This window comes from Cupressus sempervirens, chromosome 2 (genome assembly GCF_028749045.1).
Source record: "Cupressus sempervirens isolate cs-2001-9-10 chromosome 2, ASM2874904v1, whole genome shotgun sequence".
Taxonomy (NCBI): Eukaryota; Viridiplantae; Streptophyta; class Pinopsida; order Cupressales; family Cupressaceae; genus Cupressus; species Cupressus sempervirens.
In genome coordinates this window covers 516,394,448-516,421,032 of record NC_143119.1, presented here as the reverse complement: position 1 = coordinate 516,421,032, position 26,585 = coordinate 516,394,448, and the positions used below count along the sequence as shown (strand labels likewise).

Sequence of the window (26,585 nt, the reverse complement as noted above, 5' to 3'; positions counted from 1 at the left end):
TCCATTTTTCAAAAACGAGATATCGTCGAAAAGCTAGTTCCGAGCCCGTTCCAATAGTGCAAATTATTTTCAGTTTTGGTACTTTTTTAATCGCTGCTTTTTCCGTCAAAGTTAGGAGTTCTATTTTGCACTCCAAGAGACATATCTTGAACATTCGATCTCCGATTTGGGATTTCTTTATATCGTTGGAAAGGTCTTTGAGATCTCTTTCCAATGATGATGGTTTTTTTTCCAAATTCTGCTCTAGGAACACTCTATTCAGGCTGCTGCATTTTTGCATCCTGGTGGATATCTTGGTTGTTTAAGGTCTAAGGATTGATTTTGTTGCTTTAGATGATTTGTCATGGGTTGTACTATCTCTTGTATCAGCCTTTTGTCTCTTTTGATCATTGTTGATATCCTTTTGTAGTATTTTTGCAAACGCTTTGAGATAAAGTGCCACTCTATTGCATTTCAGAATCTTGCACATCTTTGTGTTCTGTTGTACTCGCACTACATTATAAAGTGCCTTGGGGGGTTTCATGTTGGCCATATTCGCTATCTTCCTTTGTCAAGTGAGTATTCCTTCCACGACATTAGCCTCATGATGTGTCGATGACGAATACCATTATAGGTGCTTGTATTTCTTTTGCACTCTTGATGTTTGTATTTCTTTCTGCAAGAGATATTGCATTCAATTTCAATGTTCATGTCTTACCTCTCAGCATTATAGAGGGATTATGTTGGTTCTATTACTTTCTTGGTTCAATGGAGTGAGCTATGTATTCAGTATTTGATCCTATGTACCAAGTGATTACAGTGGTCGGATACCTATGTATTTCGGTGAGATGGATCATTTACCATATAAACATTCTTTCATTCCTATTTTTGGAGGCCATGAAGATACCTTCCATCTTCGATTGATCAGCTCTTCAGACTTAGTCTTCTCTACCTAGTCATGTTCTATATAGTGGAGGTTCTTCAGATCAACAATTTGGTAGTGTTTGCAGCTTCATGCTTCAGTGGTGTTCTTCATGACCATCATTTGTTCCTATCCTTTGGGACATTCCCTAATTTGGAGGCTTCTTCAGTCCTTCACTAGTTCTTTTCAACAATATTTCCATCTCCTTGGAGTAGGGTTTTTTCGCATGTGGTTTTCTCTATTTCTCCTCTTTACAGATATTTGGTTATGCTTGGGTACCTCATCAAGCTTTGTTGTTGAGACTCAAAGTTACTTTCAATAGTAGTTTCTAGGTTTTTAGCTACTCCCTAAGTTTATCTTAAGGGGGGTGTTTGAGTAATAAAGTATTTTCTTATTAATTAAATCATATTGATTTAATTATTAAGTCACGTATTATCTCTAGTTTACTTCAGCTAAACTTTGGGCATATAATAATTAATTCTTTTATTAATAATTATCATGCAACCTAGGTTAGTTGCCTGTTAGGGTTTTGATCTCCTTTTATAAGGATTGATCTCTTTGTAATTACATTTACTTTTGATCATAGCAATTTATCTTTTTGCACATCAAAAATGTCTCATCTTCTATGGATCTGGGAATTCCAGCCTCCATAGCTTTTGTTTCTCTCTTTCTGTAACAAGTGTTTGCATGCAGGTGATTCTTGGGAGCTGTGGGGTTGATCTTTCATCAACTTCAACATTTTGAACTCCCTCTGAAAATCAATTATTTGAGCTCCTCATTCAAGATTACCTTTTAAAAAGTGTCAGACTCCCTCTTCCTGCAATAACATTCTTGGAGGAAGAGATAAAGGTACATAACTCTTGTAGTATGTATTGAAAAATACAAACAAATAAGGTTAGATTTATATAAAAAATGTATTTCAATAATTTGGTATTCTAAGACTCCATCTCAAAAATTGTTACCAAGCAAAATTCACTTTAAAAGTGTTTCACATTTATTTTGCACTATGATGAAGATGATAAGGAAATAGAGAACTCCCTCTTAATTCAATATTTCACACGAGTTATGGATATTTGAAGTTCTTTAGCATGGATAGCTCTCTAAATATATATCTGAATTGTTGACTTTAAAAAAGGATGCTTGATATTTTAGTCTATCAAAGCATTTAAATGTTGAGTGACCATAGTTGTCACATCTAAAGCATTGCCTTTTTGAGTAATCTATATGTTTCCCTTTCCCTTTAAATTTAGGTTTGTTCCTTTTATCAACTTGGGTTGTGAGAATCTAAATATCACCTCTAGTAGAAGTATAATCTTGAGACATTAACATGCACTCCTCTTGTATGCAGTCAGCCTTTAGTCAAGCAAATTTACGAAACTTGGATCGAGAACATACTCCTTGTCTAAAAGTTTTCCATGATGGTGGCAATCCTTTTAGTGCAATCAAGATCAATTCTTTGTCATCATAGATGTGACCAATGGTAGAGAGTTGGTTCCTTAGTTTTGTTATCCTTGTAAAATATGAAGCGAAGGATTCTCCTTTATTCATCTTAAAGTTGGAGAGTTTGTCTTTCACTGTGAATTCAGGTTGTATTGTTTATCTCAAACATTTCTCAAAGTACTTTGAACATTTCATGTGTTGTGTCTAGTTCTATAATGACGGGAAGTAGATGATCCTTCACCCTATCCTCTTGTAATTTCATAGCTCTAGTATTGTCTTTTTCCCATTTATTCAATTCATAACTCCCTTTGGGTGGTGGGTCTGATTTTTTCATAAACTATTTTAAGTCATGCTCCATCAAGATTAACATTATTCATAATTTCCAAGCTACAAAATTTGAGTCACCTTTGAATCTATGTTCTAGTCTCATACAATTGACCATTTTGATAGATAAGGAATTTGAGTGCACTCATTGAATAAATCTGATAAAGATTGTCTTTGAAAAACTTGGCTACGATACCATGTTAAGTTTGTTAATCAGAGTTATTCAACTTTCTTTACTTAATTATACTTATACCTTGTTGTATGTTTATATTGATAATGAACACTTAAGCAACAACCAATCACGTGCCTGATCCTTTTCTTTACTGGAGATTTCTAATGTACCTTCTCTTATTCAGATTGCATTCTCGGGGCAGCCAAGTCAAATAAACTGAGCGAACCTTTTTATACAATGGTCACTTTCTTGATTATGTGACTTCTTCTATTCCTTCTCTCATAGGGTGACTTTCACAAATATTTCTCCAACTTCCTTATTTAATCGCCTTACTTGAATATTCGTGGATTGTGTTGACTGTGAAGTGATGGACCAATGAGGAGCATTGGCGCTCTCGAGGCAGCTGTAATCACCTAAAAATGGTCATCTAGACTATTAGCCCCCTTCTCAACATTTTGGCTAAATTAATTTAATCATTTATCTAGACCAAATTGCTAATAATCAATTTATTTGATTATAACCTATAGTTTGACTATGCTATTCTAAGTTCATTATTTGATTAAAAGAACATGTCCCATTTTAATTAAATAAAAGACCCCATTCTTCTAACCCACTTAAAGTGCATACATAAAGTCTTTTTTTCTATTTTGAAATTAAAAGAAAAGGCTTTGTGACTTTTGTCTTATATGACAAGTTAACTTATATTCTATTGGTTGACTTGTGTGCACATGGATCACTCCTCTTTTCAAATTCCACCGTTGATCATCCACCATCTTCATCTTGATCTCTACCGTCCGTACGACTTTAAAAGGGAGAGAGCTTTCCCCCTCAAAGGATCCATCCTCATTTTGAATATTGTTATGTTGCAGGTTTTCTAACATGTTTCTTTGGAACTTTGTGGAAAACTTCTATTTCTTGTCTACATTCTCTCATCCATGGCATCATGGCATTCTAACTTAGCTTAGCTTTCATTTTTACATGTAGCTTAATCTCACTTAGCTTAATAATGGTATTGTAACACTCTCATACATGTTTTAGCATAGCTCCACTTTGCATCTCATTCTAGCTTAATCTTCATTTGCATTGCATTCTTGAGGGATTCATTGTAGACACTTGCATTCTTGCTCTTGTCTCAAAAAACCTCCCGTTGCATGGTTTACTAGCAAGAAGCATATTTCTAAAGTTTGGCTGAGAGCCTTCATGTTTGAATACTAGCTTCTTGCACTCCGTGGATAGGGAGCTCTAAGCCGGCATCTAAGCATTCCAACTCATGGAATCGTTTGGATAGAATGGTTTAGAGTGTGACACACTTTTGAGTGTACAGCGGCCAAGTCAAATAAACTGAGCAAACCCTTTTAAACAATGGTCGCTTTCTTGATTATGTGACTTCTTCTATTCCTTCTCTCATGGGGTGACTTTCACAGATATTTCTCCAACTTCCTTATTTCAATTGCCTTACTTGAATATTCATGGATTGTGTTCACTGTGAATTGATGGACTAATGAGGAGCACTGTTGACCAAAATAGTACTGAAAACATATTTACTTGTGTTCGATGATGTGATGCAGATAATTCACATATACATAGGTTCTTCGTAAATGCTTGGCGGCTCAGAAAGTATATTATCTCCGATGTTGACTGGGAGGCAAAGACCAAATATATAAGGGTGATGTAGAGTCACCACTCGATGGGGTGACTCCAATGTGGAATCACCTCCGATCGGGTCGTGACTCTCCACATCACCCTTAACAATACTTAAAACTAAAACAATTATAATCGATCCAGACCAATCTAAGGTGTTAGTCACTCAAATTTATACTATCAGTCAGGATACATATTATTATTTGAATGCTCTAAGTAAACAATTATATATATGGTACAAATCAACCTCATGTGCAATAATAATATGTTGGACATAATTTACTTATATTTATTTTCACCATTATTTTATCCTGACTGAACTATATCATTAACATTCAGCACATGTCGGCCACAAGAAGTAGGGTGCATTTTTAGAGCTTATCCCAAACCCATAATATCGTTCTTCCTAATTTTGGAGATGTAATAAGGCATAATTCTACTTTCGAGATACTTGAAAATGTCAAAGGTTTGCCATCAATAAATGTGGTAGTTAGAGTCTATTGCATGCACGCACAACGAAGAAAGCCTCGCAGGAAAGGAAGCTCAAATGCAATTATTTATTACTTAATTGTCAAAGTCATGGCTCAACCTGAAATTAAATTCCAAAAGGCTAATCATGTTTCAGTTGTGGATTTTTGATCAATTTTGTTGCATTATTTTGAGTGCCCTTATAATTGAAGAAGAAATTGTAACATCACAGGTCTCATTGATTTTGTTCTGCTGAGTCTCCAGTGCAATTTGAAGTCCTGAGCTTTAGCACAATCGCACCAAGGAATAAATTGATCCACATGATATATAGATATTGAGAATGAAGGCTTTGATTCTCATTAGGAAAATAGTGAGTCTTCTCGCTTCCGAAATTTTGTTAGATGAAGTCCAACCTTATGTTTGTTGATTCTTCAACTACTACATTTTAGTGGGGAACATTCTAGTTTTTCTTTCGTTTTTCCTCCAATTATTTTTCAACACTAAACATCTTTCAAGATAAAAATTTATTAGAATGGTATGTGTTAGTTGGAATTGGAGAGTTACATGTGATATCAAATCATATCAACAATAAAAAAGAGCCTATTTTTCAAGAATACTCTTGAAAATAACTCTGATAATTCATTATTCAATTCAAAAAAATCACATTGCACGAAAGTTGATTTAATTTTTAAAAGTTGTTTTTATGCCAAAATTCATCATTCATAATGTCAATTATTTGAGGGGTGTGATTGTACAATGTGAAAAATAAAATTAATCCCACCTTGCCATGATTTTTCATTTTTTAAATGTCATTATTTAACTTCAATTTCTATTTTGGAATACATTTCCGAGTGTAAGTCTTCGGTTGGCTTCAAACCCTTACGTGTGAAATAAATGAAGGTTCAATCTTGATCACTCCAGACTTAGCATTTTCTAATACATAACTTCCCTTATCAAAATCTATTGGCTCTAGAAAAAATTATCCAATTTCAATTTTTATTGGTCCCTTCCTTTATAAGGTAGGGAACTAATGTTTTTGTGGACCCAAATTCAATTAATTTCTTCCTAACTTCATGTCATCTTCTAAAGTTAAAAAAAGTTGTATTCAGAATTAATTATTGAATACAAATTCTTAATTTCTGATTAGCTGAATCAGAATTTCATGGGGTTCAAGTACTTTTGTTCAAAATAAAAATAAACAGAAATTGTGGAGAGACATATTGTCGCATTTATTTCATGAGATAAGGATGCATTTAATTATTTTCACAGATGTTTTCTGGAACAGATCTTTTTATAAGATACTGAGGGTTTCTGGAAAGTTTTTGGTAAAAATCAATGCTTCTTTCTGGTGCTCTTCCAACTTTTACATGGCAAGTGGTGGTTTTTACGATAACATGTTCTATTTTTTTAAGTTAGTTGTTATCTAGAGGCAGCTGAAATGTTTTTTTGCATAAATTGCATAGAACTTAAGGGTGTTTTACTAGATTAGAAAGATTGAGAGAGTTCTCATTTCAAATATATTGATTAGATTAATTTGTATTTGAGAAATCTAATTATTGTTTGAAAGGAATCCAAATATTGAATTCTATTATTATTAAAATGATGATATAAACAAAAACTATATTTAAATAAATAAATTAGATAGATTATTTATACTTAAGTCAAAAAATGTAATATTTTTATTATGTTGTGTACTTTAGTTATTTTCTTATATTTTAAACAAACTATAACATATAATTAGATTATTTTTCTTTAGTTCAAAAAAATTGTCAATTTTTATTATGTTTATAGATTTCTTAAGAAATTATTTTATTAGTTTAAAAATATTAAAAAATTAGTTGAATCTATTCTTTTAAGAAGTGATACATTTTAGTTTTTTAAATTCTTTTCTTTGAATTTTAAAAGATTAAATATTTCATATATTTTTTATATTATAATTTAAATAAACATAAATTGAAATTTATTTTAGATTGTAATCCTAATATTCATTCTCCTCCATCAAGTTTTTTTTGCTCGTGAATTCAAATGAAAATTCATTGAAGCAAAAAAATTAGTGACTCCCTTTTGACACATTTTTTTTTAAAAATATATCATTTATTTTTTCTAAAATTATAATCTTATATAAAATTTATTCATATTATTATAAATCACATTCATCATCTTATATTTATAATAAATGCAATTGGATCTATGTTCACAGTGTGAAGCATGGGACTTCCCAGTACTACTCCACTTGAGTAGATGATGATCTAGATTGGTACAGAAAATTGTGATTAACAATGTATTCATCAATACACTAATTTTCATTGCATTCTATACAAAGTATGAATTAAAAACTCTTTAAACTAATTATTAGATCTACCGTATTGTTTAACTATAGAGAAGCCAAGTATAAGGATCAAGACTCCATATTTTATTGAATTGTGCAATATAAAAACATAAAATAGTTTTAAAAGTCGTATATCATTTAATTTGAACAACTAAGATTAGTAATGTTAGGGGTGCACATGTAGAGTACTCTAATAATATTGTGGAATCTTTATTTTAATTTTTTTTACACTCTCAACCCTGCTATTCTAAAAGGCAGGGAATCCAGCTCGTCAAGAGCTCTTGTTTTGGAATGTTTTCAAGTATAAGTCTTTCGTTGGCTTTAAACTCTTAGGGCAGGTCTTTGTGCGGCTGCCAAGCTTATTTTGGCTATCAGTCGCTCCTCAACATTTTTAGCAACAATTTCTGGAGCTGGTAGCCCCATGATTATTGATTTTGTTGTTGCTTATTTCTTAACAAACATGGAATAGAATGTTAAAATGAAATTCTAATAATAGATCTTGAAGATGAATGTATTGAGAAAAGATAGGAGACAATAAAAAAGGGTAACTATTTAGTGGAGCCATATGAGAAGCCATTGCTTATTCCAAGCCACCTTTTTTCCAAAGCTTATTTTTAAATTTTAAGCAGTGGTTGCTTTACAAAAGTAGGGATAGATTCCAAATTAATCTTTTCCTGACATTAAAAAATGGCATTAGGACACTCCAGCTACTTAAATTTAAGCATGAAGCACACTTAAGAAGCTACATGGGGACATGGGGTTAGGTGTGAAATAAATGAGGGTTGAATCCTAATCACTCGAGATTATAGCGCCTTCTACTACATAGCTTCCCTTATCAAAATTTATTTGCTCTTAAAATATTAAATATTTTAGTTGACTATATAAATAATTTTATCATTAATTAATGCATCACAAAACTATATCCATAATTTCTAAATTAATATTGTATTTAATTATATCAAAATTAACCATTCATATACAAAGCACAAATATAAGACTTTATTTAAAATTGTCGTATTATTTTTTCATCATACATTTTTACAACTAAATATTGTTGTGAATTTGTTCACCTCATTTTCAAAATATACAATACAAAATAAAAGATATTTATTTTGTCATTCTTCAACATAAAAAATACAATAATCTTTTAGACTAAATATAAAATTAAATTATATTTAAGAAAATCAACTTTATTACTTCATTAACATATAAAATTAATAATCAATTTTAAATACCTTGATTGTTATGTCAATTTTTAAAATTAACTCTGTAATACTAAATAGTGCTGGTGGCATCTTTAAAACTATCAACTTTACTAAACATTTCATTAACATATAAAATGAATAATTATTTTTAAATATTAAATAAACAATCAATTTTAAATATAATTAATTGTTATGTCAATTTTAAAATTACAAAATAAAATCTATAGTACTAAAAATAAAATAGTCACCAAATATTTAAACGAATAGAAAACTATAAATAGTAACTCAAATATATAAAGGGGAAGTACCAATGTGTGATCTCCCTAAATGCAAGGATACTTCAGGTTGTGTTCCTCCTTCCCTAAGAGGAATCGTAATGTATTGATGAAATTAAATGTTATGAAATGAAAAAGGGGAGAGATATAGGCTTACCAAGATATAAACCTAAAAATGGGTTGTCACTTGTCATCTGTAACAAAAATAGAAACCACGCTAGACCTAGACTCTCAAGACCTGAACCTACAAACCCTACGACTCTGGAGGTTAGAGGTACAGGCTGATCTGGAGGGTCAAGGCTGAGATGGAGAGGGTAAAGGCCAAAGTCGACCTAGACCAAGGAAGTTGACTTGGACCTGCTCTTCAACAAATTCTCGAAATCTAAAACTCCAACAAAAAGTGAAACCCTAGCTTCGCAATTCTGAATTTGCGACTCCAAAACCTATACATACACACATAAAAATATGGATTTCGTCAATGGGGAGGGACTTGGCTTGATCAAGCCTCGGTTGAGGAATCAATTTTAAATTGTAATAGATATAAATGAAGGAATGCTAACAAGTAGTACAAGTAAATGTAACAATGAAGAATATCATAACAATGTAGATGTCATCATGTTTGATAACTAATCAAATCTATCAATGCAATAGCTTTGACTAAAACCAACAGGAATTAATGTAAGTAAACACTCATGTATATGGATGCTGCAATTTTGCCTCAAAGATGAATGTCTTGCTTGAAATCTCCTTGAATGCGCCTTAAGAGCTTGAGCATAGATTTCTTATAGAACTTGTGGAATATCAAATGAAGTGAGAAGGCCTCCTTTATACCGATTTTGGACATCAAAATCTAACGGGCTGACTATACAGGATGGGAAAATAGATAACACTTTGCATTGGGCCCAAGAACCAATCAAAATTGACCTCTTGGGTAAAGGCCAACCTCAACACTTACCCCGAGGGTAAAGGTCAGCCTCGGCCCTTACCACAAGGGTAGAGGTTGACATCGGCCTCTACCTGAATGTGTAGACTCCAAGGTAAGGTAGTCTTGGGTCCAAGAAATGTCATTGGTCGGAGGAAAAATGTTGATACATGCAGGAAAATCAGTCAGAAATTCACATAAATGCTGATTTTCTAGATTGGAGCAATAAATGAGGAACCATGCATAGAAATTAACACCAGTTTAGAGTTTTGAGCAAGATTGGGTCAAAGAAAAGGACCTTGATTTAAGATATTAATCGCAATAAGAGGTCTTAATATATCAAACCACAATAAGGAGGGCTCAAAGGTCTTACAAAGCTAGTGTACACTTTTTAAGACAATACAGGAAGGATTGTAGTTATCTGGGTCATATCCACAAGTTCTACCGAACCAACAACAGTCTCAGCAGCATGTTCATGTCGTAGAGTGTTCTAAAGAGGAGGCAGCCTTCTATGCAATCGTGACCAAAAGACCTACGAATTGTCTTTGGTAGGGTAGTTGGAATGATGAGCATTAAAGGAGGGTATTACAATAATATTCTAATGTTTCTAGAATAGTCATCTTGGTTGGTTTATTAAGTTTCCATTTCCGTTGTTTAGGATCATTTCTTTTGAGAAGCAACTAGAAACTTTCGTCTCTATTGTATGTATCAATTTTATAATAACAGATTGTCAGATACAATCAAACTAATCTTTCTTTAACTCGTAACAGAAAGGTGAAGTTTGCACAAGGCTGATGAACAGTGAATGAAAAGATTATACACCATCAGAAAATAATAAGTATATTAAATTTATAAGTCCATCGAAGATTATTCATTCACCAAAGCTGGTTATAAAAGCTTAACTGAGAAAATTTGGATTTATTAATATAAATTGTTTGAAAACAAATGCAATGTGTCTTTTGGCGTGTCCATGTTTAACAATTATTAGGAGCTGATTATGTTAGAATTATTTACTAACCCATGTTGTCATATAGAGGTTATTCCAAGTGACATTTGGGTGGAATAGGAGCACTGGAATACCATCCCCTTCATGATATCTATCTTCTAGATCTACGGGCAAGGCAACACCTCATAAGGATCCCTGGCCCACATCTCAAAAAGATTGAATTTGGAAGTAGTCGTAGCCTCTCATTTTGTAGGCACAATCAATATATTTTTTTAAATATTTTAATTCAATATACAAGCTAAAGCTGATATGCTAGTCTCTCACAGAATTTACTAAAGCATTGATTATTGTGCTTTGGTTACTTCTATTTTTTATGCGGTAGTATTGGAAGTGTTCTTCAGAAAAAGGGAATCAGTGGACAACATCACCCTGACATGTTCCCAAAACAACTGAAATAGGCTACAACCAAGAAAGAAGAGTTTTCATCTTCCCTAAAAGTTTATTGATACAGTCAAGCAGAAACTGCATTATCTTTAATGGATATTTACAAACAAATATGCATAAATGTCTATAACAACTGCAGCTCATTAACTCAGTTTTACATAAAACATATCAAAATTGCAATAGTAAAATGATGTTATCCTACTTCTATGTAATGTCCCCTTTTTAGCATTCATAGCATGATGTTGTCGTTAGCCTATTTCCCCATGGTCCTGTAGACTAACCACGACATTAATTGGACTTAGAGGCCATTTGGCCTAAATAGTTTCAGTTGCAAATTTTTCTGAGGGGTTTTGAGGCAACTTTGGGCATACTTACTATTTATAGTAAGTCATCTTGGGCATGGGCGGACATCCAGTGGCAACGATATGTCGATGGTAATTGTTTAAAATCGACAAGAAGACTTGTTTATCACTGATAAGATTTGTTATGCATTGATAAAGCTATTTTATAAAGTTAAATTTAAATATTTAACTTTATTAATGCATAGACTATAATTTGTGAGAAATATTTAAATTAAAAGAGTCCCCTTTATTTTATAACACATTGGAGACATAAGTTACATAAAGGGAGTTATGTTTTATCCCACATTGAGAAAACGAAGGATGGAGCCCTTGTGAGAACACTATAAAAGAAATAGAAGAGCTTCTTTTAAATATGCTTGGGAAAATCAAAGAAATTGGAAAATTTTCTGGAGATCATGTCTCAATAGTTTGAAGGACGAAATCCCTTCAAGCTGAAAATCTTGACGCCATTGAAAGATATGGTCTTGAGATTCAACAAGGTAGCAGTCTGAAAAAAGCAGCCCGAAAAAGAGGAATCGAAAAAGTGGAACTAAAAAAGCAGGCGGAAAAAGCAATCCATAAAAGTAGTTCAAAAAAGCGAATCCGAAAAAGCAGTCGAAAAAGCAAATCTGAAAAAGCAAAGTAGAAGGGGCAGCATTGTAGAAAATTATTACAGCCATCTACAATCAGGTTCTTCACTTCTCATTTGGCATATTTTCTGAGAAATGTAGGTTTTCAGCTGAGTACAAAATATAGTATCAACACTTCACTATTTTCATATTGTACTTGTCTTTGTTTCCCATTTGGCATTATTGGTATCAAAGGAAGGCAAAGATTTTGCAATTGAAAGAGCATTGTAATTTTTAGACTATCTATATTGCAAACTTAGAGTTTGATGATCAACTTATTAGTTTGCATGCCAATTGTTTGACAAAATGTCAATTGGCTGTAAGTTCTCTTTTTGGCATAAACAATGTCTTAATTTTGCATACTAAGTGTTTATATTAATGCCACTTGGTTGTAAGTGCATAATGCCATCTTAGGTTGCATCCAAAGTATTTGTCATAATCACTATTTTCTGTAGTTGCATATTGTAAGTAGTTTAAGACACATTTTTGTATTGAATATTGCCAAAATTAGTTGCACATTCATGTTAGGTCATTGTTTAGACAAATCTGGAGTCTTTTGTAAGCATTCTCTTTGATGCAAATCAAAACAAGAGTTATTGCAGCAATCTGAAAAGTTATATCAGTCATATGACCCCTTGTATGCAAAGTGTTTGACAAAATTCTTTGAGCTTTCATCAGCATTTTTGAGGGCAGATTTGAGGAGGGTCATTACAGTGGTATCAGAGCTTGCTTGCAAAGTGTTTGACGAAATGTCAAACAACTGAAGTATAAAGATTTTTGGTGTTTGAAGAAGTTATAACCTATTGGAGTTATTACATTCTAATCAGGTACAAGTGTATAAAATAATTATTTATGATGTTCTTTCCGACCAAGGCAAACATAGTCAATTGTCCAAATGACAATGGAAGCTAAATCATAATGAAGTGAACAAATCTGACATTTTTTATTTTTCTTGGAAGATATAAATAATAATGAAGTCCTGTAAGTTGCATAAGCAGTAGCAAGCATAATAAAATAAAGAAATAAAACCTAAGGAAAAAGCAGGAAGCAAAAGAAAATCAAGAAATAGGAGAGTAGTCCTGACAACAACGTTAAAGGATTCATCTAAAAATATAAAACATGAACAAGCATTAGAGGAATACAATTTTGCATAAGAAAGAGACAAGCTACTTACAGGATTGACACACGACTTATCAATTCAAATAGTGAAACTTCTTTAGCAGAGCAACTGAAGAAATTATCACCAACAATATCCACCTTCGATTTTCCAGGGGTGTACTTGCAGTGATATGTCTCATTTACCTATAGTCAGACAGGAACAAGAATTAGTTTTATGAAAAGAAATGGCATCCTTGCAAAATCTCCATGACATTCTTGGAGAGGAGCACAACAAAATAGTAGCGTAGAACACAACATAAAGATTGTTAACATTTAAAAGCTGCTCTAGAATATTAATAAACATGCAAAAGATCACTCGGTTGAAATAGTGCCTGGAAAAGGGAGTTGGACAATTTATTTAAATAAAAAGAAAATCTTCAGGGTCAATCTATAAACTTAGATTTTCCATCTAGTACTCATTCCATATACAAAACATCCATAACGTGTTTAGTAACATAAAATGCGAATAAAAGCTAAAGATTAAAACAGGCACAAAAGTTATGGTGCATGTATGGTGATGCACAAACTTGACTCATCATTAAAATCTAAAGCAATCCTACTAGCTTAACGCACTCAGAAAATCTGATTTGAATCCTCAGTTGAAGCCCATATTTTGATGCTTCAATGGGATTTGCTTGATTTTTGAGAAATTTTCTCTCTGTGCAAATTCCATGTGTTCTAGAAAAATGGTAGCTATTTCTTAAAATATGAGGGTTGTGAAGTTTGTTCCCAATTTCCAATGATAATTATTGTGAACATGTGCCTATATGTCCCGTACACATTTCACACAAATCCTGCACTTCCAATATAGGGAAACAGCCCAGAGATTCAGTTCAAGTTTAAATAATAATAGACTTAAATGCCTAAGTAACTAGAAGACTACATTTCAGCAAGGTTACCACTATGATAGGGAACAGAAGGATAAGGCTCCTTCTTATCTTGGGAAAATGAAGGAGAAATTGTTGAAGATTGTAATGCTTAATTGTGGATTAGTCAGTCTTAAAACAGCTGATGTATGGTTATCAAAAACTTAAATTCGTTTGAATAAGAAAAAAATATGCTTATTGATACAATTTAACCAGCTAAATAATATGTTCTTGGATAAATAAAATAAACTTGCTTATCCAAACAATCGCAAGAAAGATATCTAAAATTTGTAAGAGATGTTGAAACAATGGTGCAGAACTATAGAAGATAACCACAGTTTCATTTGAGCTATAATTTCTAATATATGGTCTGTGGCATTTCAGGGATGATGGGGCGTGTTTTGGGAACAAGGACAAAAGGGCACAGTGGGAGTGTCTGGGTATGGCAATCCAAGCTGGCTATTTTTTGGGGGACAAAAAATTTAAATAAATATAGCTCAAATTTTTACGAGTTTAGCTAATACATGACATGAGAATTTGAACTTAGACATCCATATAATGTAAACGTTTAGTGCTAAAGTCAAAACAAAATGTTACTGGCATAACTGAAGCCTGATAGCAGTATAGCACTAATAAAAAATGGAAATTTCTGATTTCACTGTTCAAAGTTTTCCAGAGAGAGAGCAGTATAAAAATACTACTACTACTAAGCATAAGTACAACTATGTCTCATCTAGGCTATCAATATCAAAGGGGCCCTCTCAATCCAGATCACTCTTATATGTCAACTTATGGGTCACCCAATGGACCCCTGACCAATCTCAGCTCTCTTCTTTAATACATCAAGCGTCTTGAGGATTAACATCCCATGTGGCTAAAGTTTGTTCACACATAAGAGTCTGCCGAAACTAAAGTCCCAAAACACTGTGAAATTCATAAAAGTTATTCACTTCTTTGGAGGTAAGGTTGTTCCTCTTGATCAAGTGGATGAAGAATTAGGTGGGTGATTCCTCTTTGGAGTAAAGAAACTAGCAACCTAAGAGGGTAGTCAAATTGCAAGATGTCTTAGCACCATTGTATCCTTCCCATATCTTATCCACCATCCAATGAGGTCTTTTTGTGCACAACTGACCCTATCAGCCCTAATCTCTCATTTGTTAACTATGGGACCTCAAACATTGACAAATTGAATCCAGTAATCCTGAAATTTGGTTGCATCTTTAGCAATTTGCATCTTTCCAATGTCCAACATACTTAGATAATTTTGGCAATGAAAAAGAGGCTTCTAATGATTGGAGTTAGGGGTTATGCCTTACTGTAATGTCCCCATTCTTCAACCAATCCCACTAAAACATTAAGATGTTTTTGTGGAGAAGAAGTGGAAATACTTGGACACTAGTAGCATATAGGAATTAGTAGAAATAGTGATGCAAGAGCATCCTAGGGTTGTTAGCAACTCTACATGTTGGAGGTATTTTGGCTTTGGAGTAATGGACTCGGTCACCAAAGGAGTGGCGCTCAGTCACTTTTGGATGTGGTTTTGGCCGAGGAGCTCAGTCATTGAAGGGGGCTTGGTCGTTGTTGGAGCTTAGCATCTTCTGTTGCTCGGCACTTGTTGTGCTCAGCATGTATTGGTTGCTCAACACTTGTTGTGCTCGACATGTGTTGGTTGCTCGGCAATGCTTGGGAGTTTGTTGACACTCAGTAGTGTGTTGGTGCCGACTAGAGTTCTTGCAGATTTTCTCGATCGTGTTGAACCATTTTATGCATGTACCGTGTGATCATGACGTGGATCGATCTGGGAGTTTGTGTGGACCTATTTGGGTCTTGGTTGTCTCTCTTATGTACATTTAATTTGTGTTGTAAGCCTTCTAAGGCATTTTGGTATTTAATATCTGTTGGAGGCCAACTTGAGGCTCAACATATATTTTATGTTAGGATTTAATTTAATTTGTAATGAATTGGGCCAACTTGTGGCTTAGTTGGATATAAGTAGAGGGTCTTGTGGAGTCTTTTAGTCATTGTCATTCAGCTTGGGGAAGAGGATGAAGTGGAGCGAATTTTGAGAAGGCTAGTAGATGTGGCTTGGAAAACTAGGAGATTGCTTGGTGGGCTTGTGAGCACAAGTTAAGATTTCCTTGGAGGTTTCTACCAAGGTGTGGATCTGGACTAGCTGGGATTAGGATCGTAACTTGGATCTTGTAGGATCTTGTAGAATTGTTTTGTAATTGTTGTTGTATTTGGCCCTAACCCAAAAGGCCTTACAACCGGGCACATTGCATATAAACAGTTATATTTATGAATAAAGTATTGTGATTTGGTATCAAATCTTGCATTGTTGTGTTTCCGTTGTGTCGTTATTTTTTGGAGGCTAGGACATCTCCTTTAGCGATTCTCCTGCCTTGCACTCCATTAAATAGTTAGATGCAATTGTACTTATATGTCAGTAAGGGAATAAGGGGATTAGGAAACGATTTAGTCTTAATAATAAAGCGGTTTCCTAGTTATATTACGAGGAATAAGGGTTTGATTCCAAGTAATGATCAACATCAAGAAGAACACAAAGTATGAAAAGCATCTTGATTGATAAAGTAATTAATATTGAAAAGACACTAAACAATGAATGTCATAAGAAGAGATGATTACCTTCAAGATATTAGCATGCATTTTGTAAATAACTATTTGCATATAAGCATGGAGACAAGTATAAGGACAAAAGCATACTAAATATAGAATAATTAACCAAAGGAAACATGAAAGAAGATGGCATCTGATCTTTGACTCACCATGAGCAGTAAAGCATCATCTTGTGATCAAAATTAGGAGACCCTAGAAGCGGTCAACATCACTAATCGATATTGATAATAACTATACATAGAGGGATTAGGATCAAATACAATCAATCAATCATGTTATGAAGGAAGAGTAATTACACCCACTAATGATCATAGTTGACTAAGCTGTGTGCCAATAGCGATACGAGACAACAATTATGTGATGTCCCCAATTTCAGAATAGGTTTTAATTCAAAATAAGAGTTGAATAATAATATTAGAAACAGATGAATATGTGATATAAAATCATCTAATATTTTTTTGATATATTTAAATATAATTTATATATAATGATAATATATTAGTATTTACTAATATAATATGTATACTAATATAACAATATTATGAGATATATAATAATGATAACAAATAAACATATTGATTATAAATAAAGATAACATTATTATATTATCTACATGAGTTATATTATACAATGAACATACTCAAGGATAATATTATTATATAATTGTAATACAAATGTGAAAATTTAAAATAAATAATAATATTATGTAATATACATATATTGATGTGAGATATAATATATATTAATATATATTATTAAATATGAGTTAATTAAGTATTATTATATCATGACAATGGTTATTAGATTAATTATTACCTCAAGGGGTGCAACAACTGGGGACCATTCTCTAATAATAATATCTATAAATAGGAGGGAAAAGATAGATTAAGATAGACAGGAAATGGAAATACCCAATTCATATGAATTATAAAACAAATTAATAGTGATTCTGGAAAGGAACATTACAATTGGTTCAGCTGGTTTTCCTACCAGCCTATGGAATTTATTTAGAAACAGAGAAAGGTTACAAAGGTTTTATTTCAAGGCTCTGAATTATTAATCAAAAATATTTGTCAGAATTTTATAATGCGGAAAAATCAATATACATATTTACACAGTGCTTCAACGCCGATAATAAAAGTTTGAGTATTTGATTAATGCCCTCCAAATATTTGGCGTGTGCAGTCAAAAGAATTGCCGAGGGTATAGTGTTGGTGGTGATTAAATACCTTGGCAGAAAGCTTTGTTTCACCTTGGTTGCTGGGATAAAAATATTTTTCAATATTCTCAACACCTGGACACATACTTAACATGGACACGATATATGCTTATTCACTACTACATAATAGAATCATATATTTTCTACACAACAAACTTTGGTGAACCTAGTTTGGAGATGGATTAGATATTTTCGCATAGCGTTGGAAAAAAAAAATTATACCCTAAACTTTACAAAGCTGGAAGACAAGGAGACACTACCTTCTCTTGGGTGTGATATCTTCGACTTGCAATTTATATGCCATATACCTGTGCTTGTTTGGGTCTGAGCAAAGCTTGGAATTAAATTTTAGGTAGCTATTTAATATTCAGGAGAAAATATATGTTTGTTATGACTCATTCAGACCACATTAAGTTTCAGCCATTCTTGCCGTGAGAATAATATTATTATTAATGCGAGGATTATACAGTTAGTTGCACGGTATGGATAAGTGAGTGTTGACCACCTCTCAGCTTGGACGCAATATGCAATTGAGTGCATGATTTGATATCAAGATTTGTATAGAGTAAATTTGAAGAAAATACAAGTCGACATTGGTATAGGAGAAACGATGTTGGGCCTGTGTTTGTGGCATGGCATGTCAACCACCGTTATTTCAGTAATCTCACATATATTTGATTAAATTTGATTGTGGAATAAACAAAAAGACATCCAACACAAACACCAAATCTACATCCTACATGGATACCAATGGATGGAAAAAGAATAGGGGAAGGAGAGCCAATAATGGGTGGATGATGTGTAGTGGGGATGACACCTCAATTGAAGGGAAAACGTATGGAAAAAACTACCGTTTGTCTTTCTATGCTACGTATGAATGATGGGACCCGTCCACACAGGGACTGGCATGGATACAACTCTCGGCCAATTATAACAGGCAACATGCTACACATTTAGAAGGTGTGGTTGACGTTCTAGTAGGATCACATTTCAAGTACACGTCTCAGGCACTAGGACCCACCGCTGACCGATTGGAAGATAAACCAAGCTGATACTAATATAAATAGTCCATCGGAATATATGTGGGCACAAAATGTTAAAGTGAGGTATGCTTAGTATATGTATATCATTATAAATAATTTTTTATTATTTTATTTCATTTTTATATAAGGAGTTAGGGTATAATTATTTATGATATATTTATTGATTAGCATCATACAATGAGGTTAATAAAAGTGAGAAGTTAGAATAATACAGATATACATCCAAATATTATACATTGATTTAACATCGTCGGATGAATCAATCAAGCATAGCAATTTGGTAAAGGCACATGCGTTTAGAAACCGTGGTAAGGTTTTTGTATTGGACAATTGGAACTTAATTATATGGGTCATTAATTAACCAAAGAACTATTAGCTATAGTAGCATATGTAATATATAAAAAGAAATTATACACGTGGAATTGAAACAAGTCATTATAAAATTAAGTAGATCTTTGATGTTTTAATAATATAAATTGACGATTTAATAAGTTCTAAAATTATTAAGTAGAATAAATGAAAATTATTCAAGATCATCTTTTTTAAGGTATGAAAATTATGCAATGGACTGCGTTACATCATACAAAGGCACTACGTAAGGCCTGCGGTGAAATGGCATGGGCTACACCATACAAAGGCACTAGCTAAGGCCTATAGTAGAATAGGCACATGGTACATTATGATGGAAGTCCTGTCATTGTTGTCAAATGTCTACAATAATATTGAAATACATTGACATTAATATGAAAAACTAAGGAGCGATACCGTTCAGAACCATATATAGCTACACATCATTCACAGGGAGAAAGTGCCTAAGTTAAGTTGAACAAATACGCAGAGGCGCTACAAAACAACAGATTGGAATTTGTCTAGTTGAGAAAGAAGACCCATCAAAATTTAGGGTGACAAGAACGATCATATGCTTACATGGCATCAAGAGTTCCTGGTCAACAAGAATTTGTTTCAGAAGATAAATATATGTGTGATAAATTATGGAAATATAAAAGCCTTTATACATATCTAAAGGAGACAACGATAGCATATAGTGCAATGTTCCCATTATAAAATAAATCATTAATCGAACTATTGTTAATGGGCCGATTGATTTAATATATCTCGAACACATTTTTGTTTTGTTTTCGTAGTTTGTGTTGCCATCAGCTATCTTTGTACACCCTTAAAAAGTTTTCCACGATGGAGATTTAACCATGGCTTGTAGGTAGTCATTAGGTATGAAATTTGGATTATTTTCTCTGTATTGTGAATTATTTTCGCCTGTAACACTTTGCTCAAATCTGGCAAATGAGAGCATCATCTTTCGACATATATTAATTCAAGAATTATTCATATTCAAGTCTCTATTATTATGTCTAGATTTCATCTAAATTTAGTGTGTTTATGTATGAACAAGATTGCATTCACAAATGTGGTTTATCATTCTCGCCTTAGACACCTAACCATGCGGCTTCAGGACATTCTTGTACTGCTAGCTAATTGTCCTTATGACCTTCATTCTGTCCACCCACACCCCCGTACTTTCCTTACATCCTCCATCTGCCCACCGTACACCTTTCTTGGCCCTCACACCATACACCACCCTCCATCTCCATCGTACAGCAAACATTGACCACCGTACAGCCATTCCTGTCTACCGTGCATCCCTTCCTAGACACCGTACGGCCCAATTCCTAGACAATGTACAACCAATTTACAGTACTATACAACATCCTCTCGTACTCCACCGTACGTCCTCCATCCTCCTTGGTGACCGTACAATACCCCTCCTATCTATACTGCGACTTGTACACTGTACGGCTTCTGAAATAACACCATTTGGCCTTGTCAGTAAACAGTTTTTCCCTTTAGATTTAAAGCTTGGAGAAAAACCCTTCATAAACTAACAGATTGAAATTCCTTGAATGTGTAAGGAATTTCTCTGCTTAGTATTAGCAACCAATTTGAAAAGATGTTCATTAATTACTCCTCTGAGGGAAAATCTTCCCAACAAGTGTTTTAAAGAAAATACTTAAAAAGATAAACAATCAATTCATAGAAATGAATTGAATGTGCAGATTGAAAAACCACTTAAATTTTATAACCAAGATCATCCACATGATTAATCCCTATAGATGAAAATGATTTCAAATCCACTTCTATCACTTATCAATTCGAATTCTCTCAACTTCAATAGCAAGACTTCAAATTGCAATAAGACTGTAAATCTTCTCACAAATGATCAATCTCCTCAAGGATAGAAATCATTTACAGAACAAACAATATTATCTATTCCCGAAAAGATTTAAAACATAAAATTGCAAAATCTCATATTTCCTTATTACAACCAAAATTTTGCATCAAAGTTTTCTTTTCAGAATGCAGATTTAAAAAGAATTAATTATTTTTAACATTCTTTTCCAAATATAATCTGCTCCATCAACTTACCTAATTAACTCTTTTACTTTCACCCTCATATTATAATAATAATTAATTCGTTATAGAATTAATCATATGAGAAATTAGAGTAATGGTTTAATATTTAATGACTTTGCATTTAACTTGAATGATATTTAATTCATTAAAGAATTAAATAATATAAATGCAAAATAATTTGTAAGTTTTAAAGGTTTCTAATTTCTCATGTTGTTAAGAGGGGAAATATTTAGGGTTCCAAAACCCTAGGTAACATTGGCTCTCTCTAGAGGCTGCATTCTATACAGGATGCAAGAACTCCAGAATCTTTGGCTCTCGCTTCAATGCTGCAATCCAGTGTCTGTCCTTTGGACCATAGAGTCATTGACACTTTTATCATTCAAACAAATATCACCATGAAAGAACCCTATTCGCTGCTTTTCTTCAACTTGAAAATCTGCATTCAACTTGACATGGAGGATTCACCTTAACCTTAGAAACCACTTTCACGCCCTCGGCCAATTGTCTACATTTACAACTACTTCTCTTTTGAGCACTTTCTGACTTTGATTTCTTTATTGTTTTGTGCACACTGAGAAAAAGCTTATGTGGCAGCGTTAATTGCACCTACCAACAACTGTAGGTAATGACCTTTATTTTTTTAGTTGTGCACACACAAATAAAGTTGCTTTTACCATTTCCTGTACATCCTCTGATGTTGTCACTAGCTGGCTAAAAGACTAAGCATCCATATAATGGCTCTTGAACACAGAAGATTCCACAGACCTGAGGAATGCTTTAGCAACTATACAGTGTCTTCACAAGATCTCTCTCATCTTGAGGCTTTAATCCCTCTAGAGGGGCACTTTCAAATTCAAATTTAGATTCATCATTTAAATGATTTTCACTTTCCATGCCACAGCTATGAAAAGTCTTACTAATATAAATGGACTGTTTAGAAGGGTAGGCAGTAACCCGTTACACAAACTTTAAAACAAATCATACCATCTACACAGATCACTTGGGTTTTTCCCCTGCCAACTCCTCTAATGTCAGCTCAACAATATCTTGAGATCTTTTCTGAATATCTTCTCCTCTAGCATGGATAAAATCCTCCATACTACCGAGATCTCCAAACCAATCCCAATGGTCAGTAATGAGATGCGAATTATTGCATCCACTACATCGGGTAATATCAATGCTAGTTTCATACGAACCCTTGCTCATAGTCTTTATTGATAGAGCGCCACAAACATTGTAAGTATACAGCATCACTAAGTCATGCCTCTTGGATACCTTCATATCAGAGACAACACTGGATTTACTGCTCGTGGACATCATTTCTTCCCCTTGTAATTATTTCATGTTGCAGCTCCACCTCTCTATAATCATTTTTATATCTTCATCAATCTTGATCATCCATACTCAGCTCCTCCTATCAGATTCATAGCCATATCATCAGGAAATGATGGTACCTTGTCACAAAGTCTTCATAGCTCCGTCATCGCGGCTGTAGGAAGTATATCAGAACAAATGCTTCATGCTTGTCTAAGCCTTATGTAAGATCGTCCTAAGGGAGTCACTATATCCCACGCCAGATGAGAGATAAATCTGCCATCAACTGAAAGTAGTTGCGCCATGCCTGTGAATACTGCCAGCCTTCACTTCATCTATGGTAGCAAATGCTGAGGATTCAACTGTCTTGATCACAAAGCTACAAGTAGAGTCACTAATAAATGTGAATATGAACCTATACTATTTCAATGAACACAACAATAAAGTATTTACCATTATCTCTGGCTTCTTCTTTCCAATGAATGTTGCACTAATTTGAATTCTTATACTATATAACCAATATGCTTCATTGTAGGTTGACAGCCTGAGAGAGGGATCTTCTTGAATGCATCTAAGCCTCACCCAAAACCTTTCTTTCCAACTGCCTTTTCACCACGTCTCTGCAATCTCAGCCCTTCAATTAATGTTGTAAGTCTCTCATGTTTGAAGAATTTGTACACCTTTGCAAAAAACCGCCATAGTCTCTTGATATACAGGCACCATGTGGTCCACGCTTTGGAACTGGGTATTGTGATCTAGACTAAGCAATAAGAGACATTGAAAAAAAATTCTCAATTAAATCTTCATATGCGAATATTCTTGGTGACTTCGATTTTGTAGATGTCAGTTTTGCAGTAGTTATCGAGCCAGATAGCTAACTCCAAGAAGATATCACGTGGAAGCTTTCTCTAAATCGACTCCCAACTTGGCACTTGCATTTCTCAACATGGCAGTGTTCAAGATTGACATCAGAATAAACCTCCATAAGTTCCATTCTTTGAATTTTAATCAACTTGTTCTTCCTTTTCTCATTTCTCTATCTTTGGGTGAAGGAGTGACGCTGAACTTCATAAAATGAACTCGCACTCCCTTCAACTACTCTCCTTGGTCCAAAGATTATAAATCTTTGATACTTCGGTCTCCTTCTAACTCTTCTCCCATAATAACATGTGGCTTGATTACTAGTGAATGAACTGTGCAAACATTTCATCGAATGACCCCATGCTACCAAATCTTGATTTATTCTTCTTGTAGGAACTCAGAGTATTTACAAAAGCTTGTGATATCTTAGAATTATGAGTCGATTTGAGTCATTCTTGGCAACACCGATCTCAGTTCCCCAAATATCATTAGGCAATTGTCATTTCCATCCATATTTTTGAGGCTTGCGAGAAATTTGGTTCGACCCAAACCAATGCCATCTTATCATAGAGGAATTGTTTGCTTGCATTTAATCATTGCATTGACAATTGGTCAAGCAATCCACATTCGGGACTACACTCCATTAACATCTTGAATGCCAGTACTTGACTAAAACCGTCTGACATATGCATATTTGTCGGTTTGAATAGTATCATTGATGCAAAATTGAAACCATGATGAAACCCGAAATAGTGCCCATGTTATTCATGAGTGAAGATTTATCACTGGATGGCTGATGCTGAACCAAGAAAACTCAAAATTTTTAGAGCCTTGCAATAGTGCATTATGACTCTTACTACACAAGCCAATGTATGTCCTCTATAAGAAGCTCGTAACTGGAGTTCCATCACCTTTTTAGTTGTCCAAATATCATTAGGGCCTATCATTCTCTCATGGTGCGTTCTCTCCATGAAATTTTACCATTCATCGGGATATATATCCGCAGTGTTATATTGTTAACACAAAGATCATTACAATTCATTACCTCCAATTCGTGTTGTGATACTTCAAGCAAGATATGATTAAACTTCTAGTTGTCTGAATTGGTGAAGTTCTCAAAAGATGTTACCATTTTTTATTATTTCAAGCTCCATTTTGTGACATTTCATTTCAAAATTCTAGATATGTTTCAATATTAGCCATCTATGGTTGCATGGTGTCCACAAATATTTGAGAAGAATTTATAATTCTTTCAAAAGGAGCCTCCTTAACCCGTGCCTTCAATCCACAACATCCATAGCTCTGGAATTGCATCTTCCCAACTTACGAGCCTGCTGAGGTCTCTTTGCATTTGGAATGATCACTGGTTCCTCAAGCTCTAATGTAGCACCATCTACTGATGTAGAAAGGCACATCCCCTTCATTATAAATCTTTGTTTATTCTTGCAGTGTCTTCATTCAAAACTGAAGAAATGTCTTCATTGATAGCACAGGCTATTGCAATTTCCCTTATCTGGTAAACCAAGAGTTATGTTACTACATTTTGCTTATTATTTTGGCTACTATTTCTTTTAGAAGCAAACTACTTGTTGGATTCTCCTGCAAAGAGATAAATCTCTTCACATTTTCATACTATTTCTCTAATGGAAAAAGATCTCATGGAAACACTCTTCAAGATTTTCAATCCCAGTCACCCTTGTTACCTATCCAAACTAAGCCAGTAGCCTATCTTTCAAAGCTTTCGAAACTTGATATATTTTAAGCATCAGAGTGCCTTCAACAGAAAGGCTTGCTTCAAAAGCACTATTTGTGCATTTGAAATGACTAGATTAATAGTCTCCACATTGCACTTTAATGATATCTTATTACCACAATTTCCACATTTTTTTTAACTCTGTACAAGGTACAGTCCCATATACCGAATAAAGAAGGCATATTTTTGCTTTGACATACTATCATATACCCTCATATGAAAAGGCAGGATAGTTATCAACTATAAGTGAGATATGATTCATGATTTTATACAGAAAGCTTCCAAGTCTCCAACCAATAGAAATACTCCTTTTTCTAGACAATTGATTTTTTGACCATAGTCCAGCACCAAATATTTGTCTGCACATTTAGCCTTGTAGGGGAGTCAAACTATTATGAGTGCAATATATTGAACAACACCCTTCAATATTGATATTGAATATTAATATTAATGAAGACTCCACATATTCACCAACTCCAAAAAGGTAAATGTAACTCTACATATAGGTTGTCCACCATGAATCCTTTTTTTGGAAACCCTAATATTTTGAAAAAAAAAGTGCAAAAATATCCAGAACCTTTGCACTTCCACGTTGTCGAGTGTCATTTACTGTCTTATCATTATGTTTCCACATATGGCTCGCAAGAAATAAAAGTAAATTTCAAACAAGGAATGAAGCTTACAACATTGATAATGAAACTGGATGAGCACAAGATATGATCAATCAATAGGAGAGCCTTTATTTCTTGAAACTTCTTAGCATATGGATTAACTTGAGGAAAAGGAAAGATTCAAGATGATGCAATTTATTTAAGGGGAACAACAACAAAATAAAACACGACACAAACTCAAGCCAAAATTGCAAAAAGAGGGTGGTTATTTACAATGAGAGGAAAACCCTAAAAACTAATTGTGACCATTTACAGGTTGGAGAAAGTACGAGCCTTTCCGAATCAATTTTTGGAAAGATGAATGCATATTTGGTTGAAGGGAAAGCAACATGACCAAATTAAAGCTCATCTCATCTATGAAAGATATATGCATGGGAGGATAAATAAATAAAGAATTACAATCTCCTTTATTTTTCAAATCAGCATCTTTCACAAAGGTAGATGAAATGGTAATAAAGGTTTCCATACCTTGAATTTCATGAACTTTTGATTGCTCATGTGATGTTTCCATTGAAAATTGTTGCATTGATTCCTCCAAAGGAAGATAGTGGAAAATATTTGTAGGAGGCTGAAAAATATGTGAATCTTTTTCTTCC

At 33.7% G+C, this 26,585-nt stretch overlaps 1 protein-coding gene across 3 annotated transcripts in view; it reads right to left on the bottom strand.

Moving 5' to 3' along the window:
- Positions 1 to 26,585, bottom strand: part of LOC149573230 (exopolysaccharide production negative regulator) — a 144,706-nt gene that overhangs the window by 6,155 nt on the left and 111,966 nt on the right. For all 3 annotated transcript variants that reach the window (XM_089814411.1, XM_089814412.1, XM_089814414.1), the window contains exon 4: positions 13,212 to 13,339. In XM_089814411.1, coding sequence (XP_089670537.1) covers positions 13,212 to 13,339 — 128 coding nt within the window. The remainder of the gene's footprint in view (positions 1 to 13,211; positions 13,340 to 26,585) is intronic.